Source organism: Calypte anna, chromosome 9 (genome assembly GCF_003957555.1).
Source record: "Calypte anna isolate BGI_N300 chromosome 9, bCalAnn1_v1.p, whole genome shotgun sequence".
NCBI lineage: Eukaryota > Metazoa > Chordata > Aves > Apodiformes > Trochilidae > Calypte > Calypte anna.
In genome coordinates, this window is record NC_044255.1 from 10,814,484 (window position 1) to 10,834,876 (window position 20,393).

Sequence of the window (20,393 nt, forward strand, 5' to 3'; positions counted from 1 at the left end):
GTTGTTGTGCCTGCTGGCTTTATCCTTCATGGTTGCTCAGCCACAGATACTCCTCTGCACACAAAGGAATAGCGCAAGGGTATCAACAGCAGTCTGTATTAATGGTGGATATGGAATGTTTCCAGGAGACTCCAGTGATTGTCGTTAGATACAAAGAGCCTTCTAGGCATAGAAGGCAGGCAAGGGATAAATGAATATTGTCAGTTCACAATAAGCACATTGGAGAGGATTTAAAAGGGATCAAGGGCACTTTCTCAGCATAAAAACAGTGTTTGTACCTACCCTGTCCTGAGGCAGCAGGAGGTAGTTTAATATAAGCATAGACTATAGAAAATTATATGAACATTACCAGAGTACAGAGAAATGTGTTTTCTGTGAACTAATGTATCTTTTGCCAGGTAGTTATGATTCCAATAGATAGGAACCTTTGGAGTCTTAGTGTTAAATCCTGTCAGAATTGCCTGTGCACTGAGTCATCGTGGGTGGTGATAAACCTGCATATGCAAGGTATTTATTAGCCTCAATATAAGGTCCCTGTTGAAGTTGAAATTCCCTATATTGAAGTTGTCTGAAATATCTGACTAGTTTGGGTCTTGTCTCCAATTGCTCAGACTAGATCTTTCCTGAATGCCAGAAGCGTGATAGTAGCACTTCTGCCATATAATTGACCAGCTAATTTACCCTGTAATTATATAAGAGGGTATTTAAGACTATTTATTTAGAGCAGAGGTATTAGCTTTATTTATCTGCTTCATTCAAGAACAGATGTTTCTACTATGTTACAGAAATAATAAATGTCTTTGGAAATAAAAGATTGCTATTTTATGAAATATAATATAATGGAAAGTCTAAATTGTGAATCATAAACAGGGAGGAGTGAAACTAATTGCATGGCAGCTTTGCAGAAATTGCTTTTAACAATATCTGACTCATGGTAATGGTGAATAGTGAAAAACATTAAGTGTGACAAATATTGTGTTCTGCACCTGCGTGGGTAAAGATTTCATTTTATGCTTCTATATGCTGTTTCTGTATTCCAGAGGACTGTCTTCTGTCTTTTTGCAGCTTTTAATTCTAAATTACTGAGGAATTTTAATGGGGAATCTCCCCCTTCCCAGTTTTTTCACAGTTCATTATTTCTTTATTTCTAATTGCCACATCAGGTTTCTAATCAAGGTACTTGCATGTCAGCAAGTACACAGCTGTGTGTAAGGTGTTTTTTCCTAAATATATATTTTAAATGTTTTTTGGTCCTGTGTTTTTTTTCCTTTTAGTGTAAAGTACATGCTGCTAGTAGGCTTAGCAAAATGGACGAGTACTATTTTAAATCAAGTACTTAATAAGACTGAGTGACATGAAGGGAAAATACTTAATTTGACACCCACGCTCAAGGCTGCATCCTGTGTGACCCACAGTCCTAGTGAGGAAACAGAAAATACTAACCCAAGTAGACAGGATCTTATTAAAATAATCCTCTTGTTGAAGAACTCCTTTTGTATAGGACTCCTATTTTATATGAAAAAAGCCTATATTACTATGTCATCACAAATGCAGAAGTATTATACCTCTCTCAGTATTCTTGATCAGTGATGTCACTGCCTGTAATTCCAAAATTGGGACACAATTTGGGTGGTTTATGCAGTAAGGCAACATTACAACTGTTTGTGGCTGACCACAGCTAATATATTTTGTATTAAAATTGCTTTTACAGTAGTGTTAGCAATCCACATCAGCAGTGAGGTGCACATTGCTTGGGCACTGCTTACTAAGCCTCCAGGAAAGCTGTCTGACTTTTCTTGGCACTATCTCCCAGCACACAGCAGCTGATCAGTGCTCTGCTGTCTCTTCTCTCCTGTACTGGTGACTTGTGTGATCGCTTTGTTTGTATTTTTTCTCACTGTCAGATTGTAAAAGATTGAAGGCAAACTTAAACAGCCAGAGTAGGGAAGAAATTTTCTCATATTCAGATGGATAATATTTAATCTATTCTGAAGCAAATTGTGATTAATTACAGCCTTATTGCAGACACCAGAGGGATCCTGTTGTCACAGTTATTGCACATAGTCCCTGACAGGGAAAGTTTGTAACCTAATTAGTCAGGACATAAAAAGGTCCAAGGGCTTCCAGCAGCGTGGTGGTAAAACCTGTTGTGAATTCGGGAGTTCAGTTTCCACTTTCAGGGTCTTGTCCATTGGCTAGTAGTGCACTTCTGTTGATATGCACGATTTTGGGGGGAGAAGCAGCTGCAAATAGCAGATCTGAGTTGTTATAAGGCCAACACAGGAATATTTGCTTATTCTTATAGCAGGCATAGCACCACAGGTACTATGTACATGATGCTGCTCAGAGCCTCACACATGTACATGGGTGGTGCTGTGCACATCCTGTGTCTGTGCCAACAGCTTGTGCACTGGCAAATACCAACATCAGTTTGTGTATTGGACAACTGTGTGTGACTTGTTCACAAACTTGCACTCCCTAACAAAGGTCTGAATCATCCTGTTGCAGTAACACTTCAATGAGAACAAGTAAGTGAGGATGTGACATTGGGGGGTTACCTACCCTTGCAAACGTGCCCTCTGTGTTGTGTTGCCATTTTATGGATTTGGGCAGAGAAAGGAGATTGACATTGAGACTGCAATCTTTGTACTCTGTAGAAGCCTTTATTTGGCTCTCAAACAGTATTGTGATCCAACACACTTGTCAGAAGGATGGAGTAAAGGCTAGGAGGTGGCAACTCCTGCAGCAGCTGTGGAAAGGATCATCAGTGTTCACCCACTCATTGGAAGAAGGTACTTAGAAGTGTCCCAGTGATGTTAACTACTGTGCCACTATTAGAGTACTCAGTGCTTTGTGGGACTAAATACTAGCACTCAGCACTAACTGGGAATGATACTGCATGTAGAAATTTTTTTTTTTTTTTAAGTATTTCTTGAAATATAAGTTGATTATTTTAGTGTTGGAAAACCACTCACACAATGGAGGTAGATTATTGGTCAGTGCCTGTTCTATGCAAATAAGAAGATCAAATATATATGGAAATGGGTGCTGCTATTGAGAATTCTCAGTCACTGTTTCTGTGAAAAGAATTGCTGTGTGTTTGATGTACTTTAAAGTGTCCTGTAATGTTTTAAGTGTGCCAGGCCTGGAAATGTCATTCAGGTCTGGTACCTTGTATTAAAAAGATCAGTAACTTGTATTAGCTGGTACTTAGAAATGAAAACTTATCTATTTCTTGTTTATTAGGTATAAGCGATTGAGGACGACACTTGTTGTTGTCCAGAGATGGAAAACAACATAACAACAATTTCTCGTGAAGACCTAGAGGAATTAAGGGAAGCATTCAGTAAAATAGGTATGTTTTAAATATGAAAATAGATGCCATTAACACTGCAAAGCCAAGTCATATTTGTGTAAGAAATCTTTATGGATCCTTTCGTTTTGAGAGGCAAAAAGAGTAATTTACCTCTCTGTTTAGTGGATTTTACATTTTAAGTAAGCTGAACTTGGAGATGTTTTGATCTTGCTAGGAGTTGTTAATAAATAACTGCAATTTTGTATACATGACAGAGGATGTTTGGAGACTAGTTGGAATGTAAACTAAAAGAGTGAGAAATTGCATAGTAACTAACCCTTATTTCCAGATAGCAATACTGATGCAAAAGTTTGTATTTGTTTTATTTATTTTCTGCAGTTCTGAGGGGGTGATGTGTAACTGTGTGGCTCAACAAACCAAACAAACATGCTTGTAGCCACTCATACTGGGGAATATTGTCTCTTCAGACAAGAAGTCTTAAATATTTGGAGTCTTCAGCTTGATAAAGAGACTGCTGGGAAGCTTCATGTTATCAATCTGTAAGACCATGAGTAGTATGGAAAAGGTGAAAGAAAAAAAAGATTAGAAATGATAAAAGAATTAAGATCCATCCATGGAAGGCAGTTAAAAAGTTGTTACTAAACAATCAGAATCAACAAAGACATACCAAAGAAAAGATCATTCTGTATGTGTATGTGTATATATCTATTGGGAAGTGTTAGGATAGGCAGAGTTCACTGGTCTTGTCTGACAGTTTTCTTATTTGTTTGATTTTCACCCTCTGCATTCCTTTTTTTCCTCACTGTCCTTCCTGTATGTTTTCACATTTCTGCTCTAATTGTCTGTGTTGCTTCTTCTTGCTGAAAAGCATTTTCTTCCTTGCTGAATTTCGCTTTCTATAACGTATAAAAATGAAGTGTCATGTAGCTTTTTTTTTTTTTTTTTTTTTTTTTTTTACTCTCAGTGTCCTTTATGGGTAAATTGCTATAAATTGCTTGCAGCTCTGTTGGTAAACTGAGAGAAAAGGCATGTATTTAACTCTGTGCTTGTCATCACGGAAACTTACCCTTGGTGAAAGATGAACCTAGAGAAATAAAATAGGTGGTAATCTGAGTGAGCTTCTGCTTTTTAGACCATCAGTGTTCCTTCATGTGTTGCTACATGTCTGCAGGCCAGGCAGTGGATACATTAATACGTAGGCATAATGTTTGTTTGTGCAGTGATTTGTGAATTGTTGATAGTATCAAAAATGAAGATGTTTTTATTAGGAGTGTTTTTAGCCTTTCATCAGCTGTGAAATGTGGCCTTCTTTGTAACCTGTACAGAAGCTGCACAGTGTGGTATGGATTACAGGGGGATTACTGTATAGTAATTATGGCTAGAGATGAAAGCATGTTTCTATTCTTGCTCTTCTCTAATGTGATGCATACTTATATTCTCTGGTATTATTGTGTGAGTTCTGATGCTAGAAACAATATGAAGAGAGTTCTTTTAACTACTAAATGAGAAAAGAAACTGGGAGCACCTTGCCATGCCAGAAAAATGGCCACATCATATTGCTCCTTTTTCTGACTCATTATGTTGCTTGTGATATTCTCTTAAATTGCTTATATTAGATACATAATTTGGAGAACAGGGAAAATACTATTCAAATTTTTCAAGGATTTTAATATGAGAGAGACAAAATTGCTGTCAAACATGGAAAATATTAGCATTAAATATATAGCATTATGGACATTATGCACTAGTTATGCTGGATATGATTTATTGTATCTGTTTGAACTTCATCTATACTGTGTATGGACAATAGCTTTTCTGCTTTTAGAAGTACTTCTCTCCATTGCATAGACAGACTCCAGGTAAGGCTGTTTTCTCCAATTCTGCTTGTATGGATATGTGTATACACTTATATGGAAATAAGCACAGAAACAAAAAAAATAATACCAGTTAATGTTTGATTCATTTATGCTTTCCAAGCCTATGTTTTTTTCCAATGTAAAATTTTCCTTTATTATACTAATACAAGAATACATAACAGCTTTCTGCACACAGGCTGGACTAAGGTTTAAGTACAAAGGGCATTTTTATTATTTCTTTGGTGCTGAGTTATTCAACTTTTTTGTTTTTAATGCAGCAGTCATTTGCCTCTTTCCACAATTGTGGAGCTATACTGTACCTTTTGCTGATAAAATCATTCTCATACTTTGTACTAGGACATTCCTGGTATGTGGTCTTTGGAGCCAAGTGTAAGTAAAGCTGGCGGTACAAATTGCTCTCAACAGAGCTAGTTAATAGATTAAAGAAGGTCACCTTTAATAAACAACTACAGATCATTCCAGGCTTATTCTTCACAAATAAGCCTAACCCCATCAAATGTTTTGAAGAACTGAAAATGTCAATCAAATATTAGGATAAGGAACAAAACGTGGAGTCAGAGTTCGTGTCAGTGGTTTTTCTTGTGTAAGTCTGCTCTTCTAATACCAGTTTGAATCTGGTTTGAGTTTTCTGATTGCAAATGGTATAATATTGACAATAGGATATAATCTTTTACTTTCAGGTTTATAGAAAATTTTTTGACTGTTAATAGAATCTTAAACTTCACTATTTGCCATCTTGTTGTATCTGTGGTTTGGGGTGATAAAATGGTTCCTGACAAAATGAATAATCTGATGGCACAACTCCTAGCCAGCTGGGTCTGTAATCCACAAGTATTCTTTGTGTTTGCTTATCTATGTCAGAAGTTTCATACTTGAATTATTGTTCTCTAGAGTCACTATACTTGGTTTAAGTATAAAAACAACTTGTGCATTTATTTTACAGATATTGACAACAGTGGGTATGTCAGTGATTATGAGCTTCAGGACCTGTTTAAGGAAGCAAGTCTGCCCTTGCCTGGTTACAAAGTTCGGGAGATTGTAGAAAAAATCATTGCTGTGACAGATAGCAACAAGGATGGGAAAATCAACTTTGAAGAGTTTGTCTCGGTAAGGCATTTGCCTTGGATGTTTCTCTTCTCTCTGATATTGGTTGAGAACTAGGGTAAAAAACTGAATTAAGTGGTACAAGAAATTACTATTTTGATAAAAATAAGTTGTTTCAAGAATGGGAATGTTTTGTATGACAGCATAAAAAATTTGATCTAATTATTTTATATTTCACTGCCCTACTTTAGTCTGTCTCATTTAGGCAGCACGTGAGAGCACAGTAATTTCAATTGCTCCTGCTTTCTGTTTCCTCAAAGATAAGGGGATAAACTATGTTCTTGAAGAACTATTAGGTTTGTTGTCCTGTCAAAAGAATAGATAATTACATTGCAGCCTTTGAATTCTATAAGTGATAAACTAATGGTTAGGCAACTCTGCTCCATCTCTATACTAAAGGCTACTTTTAACTTTTGGTACTCGCTGAGAAATGTGTTAGCCAGGAGACAAGTTTTCATAAGGGGTTTTAAACTAGTTTTATCCATACAGCAGTGGTTTGGGGTTTTTTTTTTAGAGCAGAAGTCAATGTAAATACCAAAGAAATGCAGTCAGGTAATTTACTGACTGGAGTACTTAAGGAAGTTTACCACTTAGTTATTTGAAGGTATGCTAAATAACAAAATGCTCTCTGTTTTTCTTATTCCAGATAATTCAGGAATTGAAAAGTAAAGATGTTAGCAAATCTTTCCGAAAATCAATAAACAAAAAACAAGGTATTACAGCAATTGGAGGAACATCAGCAATATCTAGTGAGGGGACACAGCACTCTTATTCAGGTAAGAAACAAATAGACATGAGCAAATTTTGCATGGAGGGAGAACCTTTAAAGTTGTATTAAAGACAAAGGTAAAAAACAACTTGAAGTCAGAGTTTAAAGAAAAATATCACAGAGGAAACCTGTTGAGATGGTCAAAATAAGCATGGTTCATCAAAATGTGGCTGTCCAATTGCTAGTTTCACTCTGCACTCAGATAAGTTAGGCATCTTTGCCAAGACAAAAAGTGGAAGCAAGCACTGACAGTATGTAAAAAAAAGAAACAAATGTGTCCTTTGGCATATTTCTCATAATACCAGTGAAGTTTTTGGCTTCATTACATAAACCTTATTTCTTTATTCAGATAAATTAATTTGTATTTTTATTTACACAGTGTTAACTAGAATTAAAAAAACACATTAAAAATAATTATTTGATGGCTGGGCCTCCTCAGCTGTCCCTGTGCCATTACAGAACTGCTCACTCCCATATGATTTTTGCATAGGCTGCACTTGAGAACTTAATTCTAACATATGATCTCTGTTTCTTTCTACCGCTCCCTGCTGCATGTCATTTAAGTTGGTAATTGTGCTTAATTACTTTGCAGCTCCTGCTTGGAATGTTAAGTGCCTTCCAGGATCATATTGCAATAAGTAATATTGCAACTCTTTTTATGGACTCTAGTCTGGGATTTGCTGTGGTTTCTGAACTGTGTTAAGCCTTCCATATGAGGAAGATTCACTTCAGTTAGCTTAAGGTGGTCATACCCGCTCTCTAGTTGTTATCCTTACAGCAATGAGCTGGACTTGGTGTATCTTCAAAGCAGGGAATACATTTCATCTTCAAGGATGCCTTCAGAAAATCAGCAGATGCTCAGGGGGTGCAGTAGGAGAAAGATCAGTCTGTACTTGCCACTTTTGGATTCTTTCCCAATGATCTGATATTTTTCCTGTAGAGTAGCTACAGTGAACCTAAGGGGTTGTGTTGCAGATGAACCTCTTTGATCTGAGTGATATTTAGTACTATGTGTTCATGGAAAAAATAGGTTATTTTAATGCTATTTGTCTTTCCAGAGGAAGAAAAAGTTGCTTTTGTTAACTGGATAAATAAAGCTCTACAAGATGACCCAGATTGTAAGCACCTCCTACCTATGAATCCATCAGATGCCAGCCTTTTTAAATCCCTTGCAGATGGCATTCTTCTTTGGTGAGTCCAGAGCCATGAGAAGGAAAAGGAACTACTCACAGTGGTTGAATGCTCATCACAGTGACATGAATTGGAAAACTTGTGATGGGCTTTAATGTCAGGTCTCCACTATTAAATATTTCAACTACTGTGTAGGGCAGGGAAAATCTGTTTGCCCATAGAGATGTTATTTTAAAGAAATTCTCAATGTAACTTGTGTGTATATTGCAGAAGTGTGTTCTAATAATAACACACAACAGATGTGCAGACTGTAACTGCACAGGTCATGTATTCATTAGCAGAAATAATTAGGAAACTTAGCTATTCCCAGTAATTTTAAAAGTTACTAGTTTTAGTTACTAAATTATAGGGCAGGAGGAACAGAAGTAAGAGTTAAATCCATGGCAGAACATAGTAGTAGGTAGTAGGTCACTCAACTTTTGTCTGCTGTAAGTTTCGACTTAAAGTACACCTCTAGTACTTAGACATACACCACATGATCAAGGATGTAGCTTATTTGGGTTGGTGTGAACTTAAGCATAAAACTCAACTGCTTAAGTTTCCTAAGGTTACATATCATCTGGAGATTTGTGGATGAAGGTGCAATTACTCGACATGGAGAAGAGACTTAGAGCATATTTTTAAATATCAGGAATATTTACAGCTGGTTTAATTTGTTAGTTTATATTTGCTGAGAAATAGCAGTTTGAGTAACCTCTGACTTCTCTTCCTTAGCAAAATGATCAACTTTTCACAACCAGATACAATTGATGAAAGGGCTATTAATAAGAAGAAACTCACTCCTTTCACTATTTCTGTAAGTACTGCACAGACAGGAACTTGCCTCACATGAAAACATAAAATATTTTTCAGATTTGTTTTAATGACAGTGGAGAAAAAAAAAGTTCTGTGTATTAAAAAATGTCAAAGCCCATTTTGGTAATAGGCTCTGTTTCTTAGATGATGTACAGGACAACTTGTATTTTTTGTGCTTTCCTTACGTCTTTCCATTTTCACTGTTCCCATTCTCACTTCAGGGAGGTTGGCAGGTTATGTTGTAGCAATGCAGAAAGTATCTGTATGGCTGTATAGTAGGATGATAGATTTTCAGTGGTGGAGAGTGGATTAGAAAGAAGATCATCTTTATTTTTAATTGTGGATGAAGTCATTAAATTATTTGAGAGAAACAATTACTAAGACCTTAGTTTGGACACAAGAAGACAGATCTGGAAGAGGGAAGTAGATCTCTAAGTTACCAGTTTAATGAGGAAAGAAAAAAATCCTGATTAAAAACTTCAGTTGACTGGCAGACTTCTTATTTCAGGTGCTGACATAATGTATGAAAAGTTAAAACATATAATGGTCCAAATCTCCCAAGTGGGATTTGTAATCTGTAGTTATTTAAAGATGCTGTGTCTAAAAATTATACCATGTGTGTTTATGCTGTCTGTAGACAGATAAAATATGACAAAAGAAAAGAGTAAAATTTACAAGAGCTATCAGTTTTTTATTGGAATGTTTAATTTGTAACAGTCATTATCTTGACTTCCAGTGTCAGGACCTTGAATTATGATTTTCTAATGATGCGTGTCCATTTACAGTGTTACAGTTGCTTGAATAAAATGTGTCAGCTTGTGTAAGATTCAAGAGCTGATAGAGATATAAGTAGCCTCCTGCATAAGGAAAAATTCCATATGTGTAGTTTTTTCTACAGAAACTGGCCCCTGGTATTTTGAGCTCGATTTTTTGTGCATGTGATATTTATGAGTTAGAAAAATATTCTGATTTGGGTATTCCTCAGCAATCCAGACTGCTGAGGGTGATCCATGATTTTTTGGTGCATCCATATTTAACACTGTAAATAATGTTTTCCAATGAATTTTTCTAAGATCTATGATTATTCAGAAAAGCTCCCCAGAGTGCCATTTTTCCACTTGGAACCACTGAACTAATGCATTATTTCTGATCATATCTGAAACTTGCAATATTGAATATTATTAAATTTACTAGGAATCACAACTTCATACATTTGTTAAACAATGATATTCCAAACAGGAGAATCTTAACCTGGCTCTGAACTCGGCATCTGCTATTGGCTGTACAGTTGTCAATATTGGATCACAAGATTTGCAAGAGGGAAGACCACATTTGGTATTGGGACTTTTGTGGCAGATCATTAAAGTTGGTCTTTTTGCTGATATTGAGATCTCCAGAAATGAAGGTAAGAGTATAGCAATGCCAGGTATGGCTCTCTGCAGTTTGGAATTAACTGAGATCACAATAGCAATGATTTCAGTTTTCTTTCAAACTTGCTTCCAGCTCTTATTGCTTTGCTAAATGAAGGGGAAGAACTAGATCAGTTAATGAAGCTTTCCCCAGAAGAACTCTTGCTACGCTGGGTGAACTACCATCTGAGCAATGCAGGGTGGCAGAAAATCAGTAACTTCAGCCAAGACATTAAGGTATGTAGTTCTGACTCTGATATTTGAATGTAATGGTATGTACACTGTTCATAGAAACAAGTGAGCCATATTGGAAGTATTGAGAAAAGTAGTAGTCTGCTTTTTTTAGCTATAGGTTCATCTTCCATTTTTCAACACTAAAAGAACATCATTTTGATCTCTTCTTCCCTATTCAGTTGCTCATACCATGAATTCTTACATTCCAGTGTAATGCAAACATTGTAAACAACTTAATGATCAGGGAAGTTCTTATGTTCTCAGATAGTGCAAATTGTCCTAAGTAACTCTGATAACAAACTTGTTTTTTTCTATCTATCCTTCCCTGCTCCTGGGTCTACTGAAAGCCATCTTTTCTTTCTTTTGTTGTTTTAAGGAAGAGTTGTATTGCTTTCTATCTCCTCTCAGTGCATATTTGCTAATGGTGATTTCTCTTTGCACCCTTTACACATAACATTCTACAGAAGAGTATGGGAACCTCTCGAGGAAAGAACAGTTACTCAGAGGGCTGTCTGGAGTAGCTACTAATTCCCGGTCCAAGGAGGGAGTAGCTCCTCTCAATCACTGTGCTTTGCTGGTGAGACAGTTCATTGACACAAGGAGAATGAAAGGCATGCTGATTACTTGAGGCAGATGACAGATCTGCAGAATTCTTTCTCCTTTAGTCATTCTGTGTGAGGCATGCAGAGTACTGTAGTAAATGCAGCTGATTCCCTGAGGTGATAGTCTTTCTTCATGCCATTAATAGCTAGTTATCTATGCCACCAAGAAAGTTATTAGTAAAACAAATCTTTAAGTAGGGTTATATATGAAAACTACCCCCATGGTAAAAAATACTTGCTGCTTAAAAGAAGTATTATAAAATTATTCTAAATGTAGCAGACTGTTGATTTAGTTTACTAGTTTTAGTGGGTAAAAAACTCAGAAGCATATTGAAAATTATGTCAGATAAGTATTTCTTTTGTCACTATAGATTAATCCCAAAAGAGGAAATTTGCTTTCATTTTTAATTCAAAAAAATTTAATAAAACTCTTTGAAAAAGGTAGTGATGGAATAAAATACCAACACTAAAAATAAGATCTATATTAATATTTTTTTATGTGTAAGCTATATAATTTTGCCTTAAGTATTTTAACTACACCTTCCTAGTTCATCCAGCAGAATAAATTTAACAATGTCCAAAGCAATTAGCAGACGTTCCTTTATTGTGTCCTCTGGGTAAGTAAGTTATATGTGAAATACTATAATAAAATGGCTGCAGTACCTTATCCATATTCACTGAAATTAGGGTGCCGTAGTTTTTATTCCTGTGGCTTTTGAATTGGAGTAAATTGCAGTAAATGGCTATGAAAGGCTGCATAGTTGCTTTTTTTAATATGTTACACTGCTTGTTTTAGGATTCAAGAGCATACTACCAACTGTTAAATCAGATTGCACCCAAAGGAGATGGCCTTGATAAATTGCCCATTAAAATTGACTTTTCAGGATTTCATGTAAGTATCCAGAAATGTAAAAACAGACTGGTGTTATTTGAGACCTCTATGTGTGTATCAACATACAGATAACAAGGTTTTCCCAGAATCTCCACTTGCTTTTGTAATGTATACAAAAGCTCAGTCAGATTCCTTAATGTTATAAAAGCTTAAATAAGTAAAAACTTGAGTAAAGTTCCAGTGCACCACTGAAACTGGATAATGCATCCTACAGTCTAAAATTTGGAGCTATGTTTTACCTGGAGTAGTGTCTGTTTATTTTCAGTTGGGTACTCCAACATGAATAATACAACATCCTGCTTCAGTTCCGCTCTTCTGGAATTCAGACAGAGTGAGCTGACTTGAAAAACCTTGTGGTCCTTCCTTAAATCAAATAGCATTCAGAAATTGCATGTGAAGCCTTCCAGTAACCAGCAGCAAAGGCAACTGTGGCAACCATCAGGCTTTAAGCTGTGGAGGGATAGGTCTAAAACCAGCCCCAGTAGATGTGAAAACACTTTTTGTTAAGCTGCAACTTAATGCTCACTGGGTTATTCTGAGAATACATTTGTTACAAAACTGAACTTACTGTCTAAGACAGGAGTACTTAAATATCGATCAGAATCTTAAACAGCATCTTCACAATAAGTTTAATAATGAAAGAACACATGTGAACTTGTTTTGCATGCAAGTTTTAGTCTTCCCCAGCCCTTCATGAGGAAAGCTCTGGTTTTTTTGTTGGCTTTTGGTTTGGGGTTTTTTGGTAGTGAGAAAGGTACTAGCTAGTTTATTCTTGTCATTTTCCATAGCTCATATGATTGTGTTCTGTAATGTTATTAACAAGTATCAATAACATGTAACAACTTGTTTTGGAGCAAGGTTGAGTGTACCCACTGTCATTCAATTCTAACAGTAATTCAGTTACTAACTCACATCCTGTTAAATAGTAATTCCAACTGTTATGCAGAATGGAGGCAGAAAGTATGTGCTATATTGTTTTGAAGACTGATTTATTCTACGTAGATTAATAGGCCAAATAAAATAAACAACATAGGTTAATGACTAAAGATGATTCAGAAGCAAAAATTTGAAAAGGAAAGCATGGTAGTGCATTATCACATTCTGGAGCATTCATACACTTATTGAGGGTTTTGGGCACCTAAATCATTGTGCTTAAGAATACTGCTTTAAAGAAAAGGTAAACCTGTTGTACATGGAGTAGAATATGCAGTGTGGGCATCAGCAGTGTGAAAACAGAAATATAACCACTACACCTCTGGCTGCTACTGCTGTAATTCATGAGGAATGCTATACAGGCACCATCAGAAACAAAATACAAAGTGGAAGAAAGACGAGAATTGTCACAGACTGTAAGAGCTAGCTTAGATATTGGGGGAATGAAGGAGAGACTGCTATGGGTCTTTTAAAGATAAGCCAAACAAGATTCAGTAAAGAATGGAAATATGTTGGTATTCATGATGATTGTTTTTTTTTTTTTCTTTTAGGATAAAAATGATTTGAGGAGGGCTGAATACATGCTCCAACAGGCAGATAAATTGGGCTGCAGGCAGTTCGTAACTCCAGCTGATGTGGTTGCAGGCAACCCTAAACTCAATTTGGCTTTTGTTGCAAATCTCTTTAACACATATCCAGCCCTACACAGGCCTGACAGTTCATCATACGACATCAATTTATTAGAAGGTACTCAACTTGATAAGCATGAGGACATGATGACATTAGTGATGTCTATTTAAGTATTCCTTCTAGGTTGTGGTGTAGAAACCCTGTGTGATGGTGCTTGTGTTGACACCAGCATATGGAGCTCTCTCACAAGCTTTCAATATCAGCTTGTAGTAGAAATCCCTGTTGCTGTGAATATCATTCATTTGTCTTAGCCTGGCCAAAACCTATTCCTGAGAAGCCTTCCATCATTGATTTTTAGGATCAAAAACTCTTCTTTTACTGCTGTTCCAGTTTCCTTTGCTTCTTTCCATAGCATTAATATTTTAGCTGATGCACAAATTCTAGCTTTCCCTCATTTGCAGTGGTATACTATGCAACAATAGTCTTTTTAAAGACTTTTCATATATTGTTTTTATGATATATATGTGTATTAGTTTGTTGCCTTTTAAAATGGGAAACATTTTTAAAAAAGACTTGTGTTTTAGCAGCCTCTGTTAATCTATTGCATCAGCAAACCACATAGATTCTAGCATATCAAGAAGTTTGGATTTTAATTGTACAGTTCATCCCTAATGTTAAAGGATAATTGGTAGCCATCTTTGGCTGTTACCCTTTCTGTGGACCAGCTAATCTAGGATAATGAAATGGCTCCTGCCAGTGTATTTCAGTTGTTCACTGATCTCAAAGGAATGGTGAGAATCAGGGGTGCCGCACTCGGGAGAATCATCAGCAATTGTTCACACATTCCTCTGCACTGCCTACTCCTGCCTTCCTCTTAATGTTCCTATCAGGTTTCCTTTCCATCTAGGTGAGTCTATCTTCCTTTCCTCCTCCTCTTTTCATAATTTATCTGCTCTGCTGCATCCTTATGTCACAAATCTTGTATCCCTCAGACCATTCCTGTTTGACTGCCTGCTCTAGTTTCAGTCAAGTGCCAGCTGTGTTAGAGGTTTCAGAGCATGGGAAGCAGACTGCTCTTTTCAGCTGTGATATCCCTAGTCCCAGCAGTCCCTGCAGTCCAGTACAAATGATTGAAGGAAAGGCCTGCTCTTCCTCTGCTGAAATTTTGTTAGAAAACTTATTGGAAATGGATACAGAAGCTGTGTAGAGGCAGTATATCTCCAGCTTCTCTGTTCTGAACATGAAGTTGCAGGCATGATTCAAAATACTTTAAAGTTGGTCAAATTTAGGAATCGAGTTTTCACTGGCATGGCAAAAACCAGCTGAAATACTTTCAGAAATTTCCTAAAATATTCAGATAACATGAAGGTCTCAGCTAAAACATTTAGTAAAAAGTTGAAGTCACCTGAATGATAGATTACGATTATGTATTAATATGGACCAAATTTAGCTTATTTATACTATACATTTAAGAGATGGATAATCATGCCCATGTTATCTGTTCAAAGGCAAGTAGATTACTTTTCTATGCCCCTAAGTAATAACTCCTGTGGTGTCATGTCAAATCATCAAAATAGCTATTTCAGCCAAAAGATGATGTTGCTAATGTGGTTTTCTGTTCAATTGTTTTATTTTTTTCTGAAAATTGTGTGTTTACTGATGTTTTCTCAAGGTAGTGATATAAAATAAAAGACATGCATTTCTTTATAGTTTCATCATAGATTATCTGTTGAAATCTGACTTATAATTTGTAATGCTTTCCTATTTTGCTTCATGAAATCCAGATTTGACCCCTCCTAATGTAGGTACTGTATTTAGTACTTTTCTGTACTCCATAAATTTTTATTCTGCAGTTGTTCTTTTTTTCTAGTGTTTAATCATCTCTGTCCTTTGCTGGTTGATTTTTGCATTGCTCTTGTATTTTTCTATCTTTTTAATATGCCGTCATAAGTAAAAGAGCAGAAAAAACCCACACAGGTCTAACTTGATGCATATAAAATGAGGGTAAGACTTGGAATAAGTCAATGCCAAATAGTTCTTTCTGTGGGTTTAACCTATAGGGGCTTTCCCAAAACCAAGTTATAAAGCTCTAGACATGTGCAGGTGAGCAGAACTTCCTGAAAGCCTTTATTTCCCTGCTTAAATTCCATCTTTTCAGTGACTGTTCCACCTTAACAGTATGATGTGGCTGTTCTTTGGCTTAAGCTAACAAACACCATGTGAATAAACTGCCTTTTTCTCTGACAGTGCTTAAGAAGTATGATGATGTGCCCTTCAGAACAGATAGCATATCCCTCAGAGATACTGCCGTAGCAAAATGAATGTTTGGTATTATGTGGGATGGAGCGGGGAGTCCTGACCTCAGTCAGTGCATGACTGGGTGTTGCTGCTGCTCTGAGGAACCTCTCACTTTTGGGGAAGGCAGCAGAGTTTGGAGTCCAAGTCACACAGAAAGCTGAATTTTTGGGAGGAGGAAGATGAGAGATTTTTGTCCACCTACTTTTCCTCCGGTGTAGGTGTCCTCTGCTGCTGTTGCTTAGTTCACTGGCAGCCTTTAAGGCTGTTACCATGAGAGGGTTAACTACTGGCACTTAGCCCAGCTAAACTTGGGTTACAAATTGCATCTTGAGCTCTCTGTCTTTCAGACAGAACTGTAGGTATTTGGAGCCCTATGGATTCCTTACTCCATCCCAGTGGCTGCTCCCCACTCAGTTCCATGCTGTAATCTCAAAGAAAGAGATGGCAATATATACAAAGGATGCTACCAAATTTGCTCCTCTCTCTTTTGTGTAGCTCTGCCCCCTTTCTGCAGTTTTCCAATGATTTTGGCTATCTGCTGCACCACTCAGCAGAAGATATGCTTCTGATAGGATCACAAGGTATATTTTAAATAGAAGAATATAGGCAAAAATTTGGTCAGTTCTCAGCCATCTGTAAAGCTTACCAACACTTATTGTTGTGTGATAAAGGGATCTGTTTAGAGTGGCATATTAAATACAGTATGCTGTATTAAGCTCCTGGATTCCTGCTGTCCAAAAGGGTGCTGCCCCACTTGCATGCTCTTGTTCCTGATGGGCTCCTTTGGATTCTTTCAAGGGTGTTAAGCATGCATTTTAAAATTCTCAATCTGATTGCAGTTTCTGATTATCTGTTTTGGTAGCTGTGCTTTGTTTAGTAAGAGTTCATGAAAAAAAATCTTGTTACTGTCTTTGCAGTGAACAAGTGTTCTTAGCAGCACTTTTCAGTCAGTATTTTAGGTATTGCAAACCAACTTGAAAGCTCAGCCTAAAAATGTAAGAAAAAAAAGCAAAAAAGGAGTTGCTTCAAAATACTATAACCTTTTAATATTTTTCATATTATATTCCATGCTTTTATTTTGATTGTAGCTTTTTTATGGGAAGACATTGATGTTTTTAATAACTTTGTCATAAAATGATTTTTTTTGTCTTTTAAATTTTGTTGTGGGAAGAAATACATGAAACAAATCTGACTACTTGAAGACTTTACACAGGTTTTCTTTGTTTCAACATATATTCATCAGTGACTGGTTATTTTTACAAGTAAATCGTTGAAATTAATACTAGTTTGAATTGCATATGTAAGGGCTTAAAATTTAGGAAGGAAATATATCAGTAAGCTGAATTTAATCTGTTTCATAATAATTGGAAAGGGAAGTAACTGGTAAACTGGATGAAATTTTTGATATAAAATCTATCTTTGAAAAAATGTAAATGTCAACCACAGCTGAAATTTCTGAATGTATTTTTTTGTAAATGTATTTTGAAGTCTAGAGCTCTCTGTATAAAAAGGGGAAGAGACCTAGATAAAAACTGTGACCTTTATCTAAAAATTGAATTTGTGACATAGGTCTGTTAAATGGAAAAAAGGAATATTCAAGAGGTTTTCTTTTGATTCTAATGATAAATGCTTATACAATAGTTTTATTTTGCAAAAGCATTATCCTACAGTCAACATAGAACTGCAGTACTAAGTCAGACAGTCTTCATGGTACATAAACCTCATTAGACAAAATTGGTACCCTTATCCTATAAGGAATAAATGAAAAAAGCAAAGAAAATTATTATCTGGATTTTTACATTGTTTAGGCCTGAGAAATCTTTCATTGTTTTTTTCTCCTCTTAAATGTCCTGTTCTCTTAACTATGGATTATAAGCCCAGGGGAATGAAGTGGTGAGGTTATTCCAAGTTTGCATATTTAAGCTAAATATTGTCTTAAATGCTCTTCTTTGATGTAAGAGAGAAGAGCTTATGCAGCACCGAATCACACACATTTGGTCACAGATAACATTGCTAAATTTAGGTCATGCTGAATGTAGAAAATTAAACTAGTATACATTGTAACTTTACATATAAAGCATTAGATTAGGAACTCATTATTAAAATACATAAAAACAAATTTAAGTCAGGACAGTAAATGGTGTGGGGGTTTTAGTTTTCTTCTTACTGAATTTTCTACATTTCTCATAAGCAGAGCTGCTAGAGGAAACTGTGAATATAACTGCCCCCCTTGGCAGTGTAAAGAGCTTCACCAATTTAAGCAATACAATGCTGGGTTGTTAAGCCTGCAGTGTTAATGACTAAAAAGCTAAGTTCTTTTGCTTTGGGGAGGACCTTTACTAATTAATACTGGGAACTTCTGTGAGGAGAGAAGTGGAGCTGTAGTTTCTGGAGTTGGATGCGATTGCAATAAGCCAATGGAGGGGGGTTGTGTGTAGATGATCTTTAAGGTCCCTTGCAACCCTAGCCAAGCCATTCTATGATTCTAAGTGTACTATTACTAACTTTTAATAAAAATATGCCATTTTGAGTAGACTTAAAGATACTGTTGAATACCATTTCCACTGGTTTTGTTTTTGGAAGTTTTTATTAGCAATCACTATTTTCTCCATGATATTTTAACTAGTTAAAATATAACCAGCAGACTATTTCTGTATTCTATCAAATCGTATTTACACAAAGAAATGTAGTCTAATAGTAGTAGTGCCTCTGACCCTTATGCCCAAAAGCGAGGGACTCTAAATTTGAGAGCGTTTCCTTGCTTCACTGTCCAGAAGACATTTTTGGTTTTGGGGGGGAATTGGGAGGCATGGGGACAAGAGTAATTTAAATGTTGATAATTAATTACATTTGTTTATAAAATTATTTATCAAAAAACTTAACTAGAACTCTCTTTGTCATCATAGGAGAAAGTAATGAAGAAAGGACTTTCAGAAACTGGATGAACTCGCTGGGTGTAAGCCCGTATGTTAATCATTTATACAGGTAAGGCTTTTTTAAACAAAAAAAACAAGCTAAAAGAAAAAAACAAAACACCAAACCTAACACCAAACAAAAAAACAACAAAAACCAACAAGCCAACCAAACACAAAACAAAAAAAAACCCAATGGGGTTGTTATGTTGGTTCTGATTATTCTTCAGCAAAACACGTCCGTATGTGCAGATGAAGCATGACTGTTTAGCATTTTGGAAACCTTGACACTGGAGAGACTAAAACTATATAAATAAATTAATTTTTTGGCTACGTGTTTATTCTATGGCTACCTTATAAATGCAGTTTCTGAATTGAAGTTGCTAAAACCAACCACAGTGGCTGTGCTTAGGTCACTGAGATTTGTGAAAATAATGAAATCAAATGTACAATTTTAATGTCAATAATTACAGAAATCAAACATTAGGGTACAGATCAGTTACTCCACAAAATGATATGAGTTTTTATTTATGTGACTGTAGCTTTTCATCAATTTAATTACGCTTCAAGATGTTGCACATACTTAACATTTTCATTGTAATTATGAGATTTAGTACTAAAAACCATTGTTTTAATCTGGTTTAGTGACCTCTCCGATGCTTTAATAATCTTCCAATTGTATGATATGACTCGTGTGCCGGTTGACTGGAGCCACGTCAACAAACCTCCTTACCCATTACTGGGTGGTAACATGAAAAAGGTGGGTTGTTACTCTCTCTGTCATATAGTCCAGATTCACTGTCTCCTATTGTGCTGTTTGTAGTAATCTGGGTTGTCTAGATGTGTCTACTGAGACAGTCTTGGAAGCAGGGAAGGGAAAGATAAAAATAACTTCCAGATATTATCCAAGCTTTCAATTCTGTGGCCATTATGAAGCCAGAAATTTAGAGGAGGTAGAGGAGGAAATATCATGGAAAGATTATCATTGGAATCTTGCATTTGTAGTAAAAACTGTGTTACTTTAATCAGAGTGTAAAAGACTAGAAATCTATTCCTAGTTGCACATCTTACCATGGGTAACATAGCCAAAGTAATTCAAAACATGCATAAATCATAAGTCTGCCTTATAGAGATACTAAGGTGTCTTCATTTTGCACACATTTCTTTTTAGATTGAGAATTGCAATTATGCAGTAGAACTTGGGAAGACAACAGCCAAGTTCTCACTGGTTGGTATAGCTGGACATGATCTAAATGAGGGTAATCCCACTCTGACTTTGGCTTTGATATGGCAGCTGATGAGAAGGTAAGTTAGGTACAGTATACAATAGATGTGTATATGTATCTGTGCACGTGTGTATGTGTGCCTCTATATATTAAGACAAAACTTCAGTTCATCCAGCAGATATTTTAGAGTGCTATCTCTAATTAT

The 20,393-nt window shown here is 36.1% G+C and overlaps 1 protein-coding gene across 1 annotated transcript in view; it reads left to right on the top strand.

Moving 5' to 3' along the window:
• PLS1 (plastin 1) overlaps positions 1 to 20,393 on the top strand; it is a 37,228-nt gene that overhangs the window by 13,802 nt on the left and 3,033 nt on the right. The window contains exons 2-13 of the mRNA XM_030456152.1: positions 3,247 to 3,355; positions 6,137 to 6,300; positions 6,944 to 7,073; positions 8,125 to 8,257; positions 8,972 to 9,053; positions 10,292 to 10,457; positions 10,556 to 10,698; positions 12,094 to 12,189; positions 13,674 to 13,869; positions 18,957 to 19,035; positions 19,608 to 19,722; positions 20,134 to 20,267. Coding sequence (XP_030312012.1) covers positions 3,286 to 3,355; positions 6,137 to 6,300; positions 6,944 to 7,073; positions 8,125 to 8,257; positions 8,972 to 9,053; positions 10,292 to 10,457; positions 10,556 to 10,698; positions 12,094 to 12,189; positions 13,674 to 13,869; positions 18,957 to 19,035; positions 19,608 to 19,722; positions 20,134 to 20,267 — 1,508 coding nt within the window. The 5' untranslated portion in view covers positions 3,247 to 3,285. The remainder of the gene's footprint in view (positions 1 to 3,246; positions 3,356 to 6,136; positions 6,301 to 6,943; positions 7,074 to 8,124; positions 8,258 to 8,971; positions 9,054 to 10,291; positions 10,458 to 10,555; positions 10,699 to 12,093; positions 12,190 to 13,673; positions 13,870 to 18,956; positions 19,036 to 19,607; positions 19,723 to 20,133; positions 20,268 to 20,393) is intronic.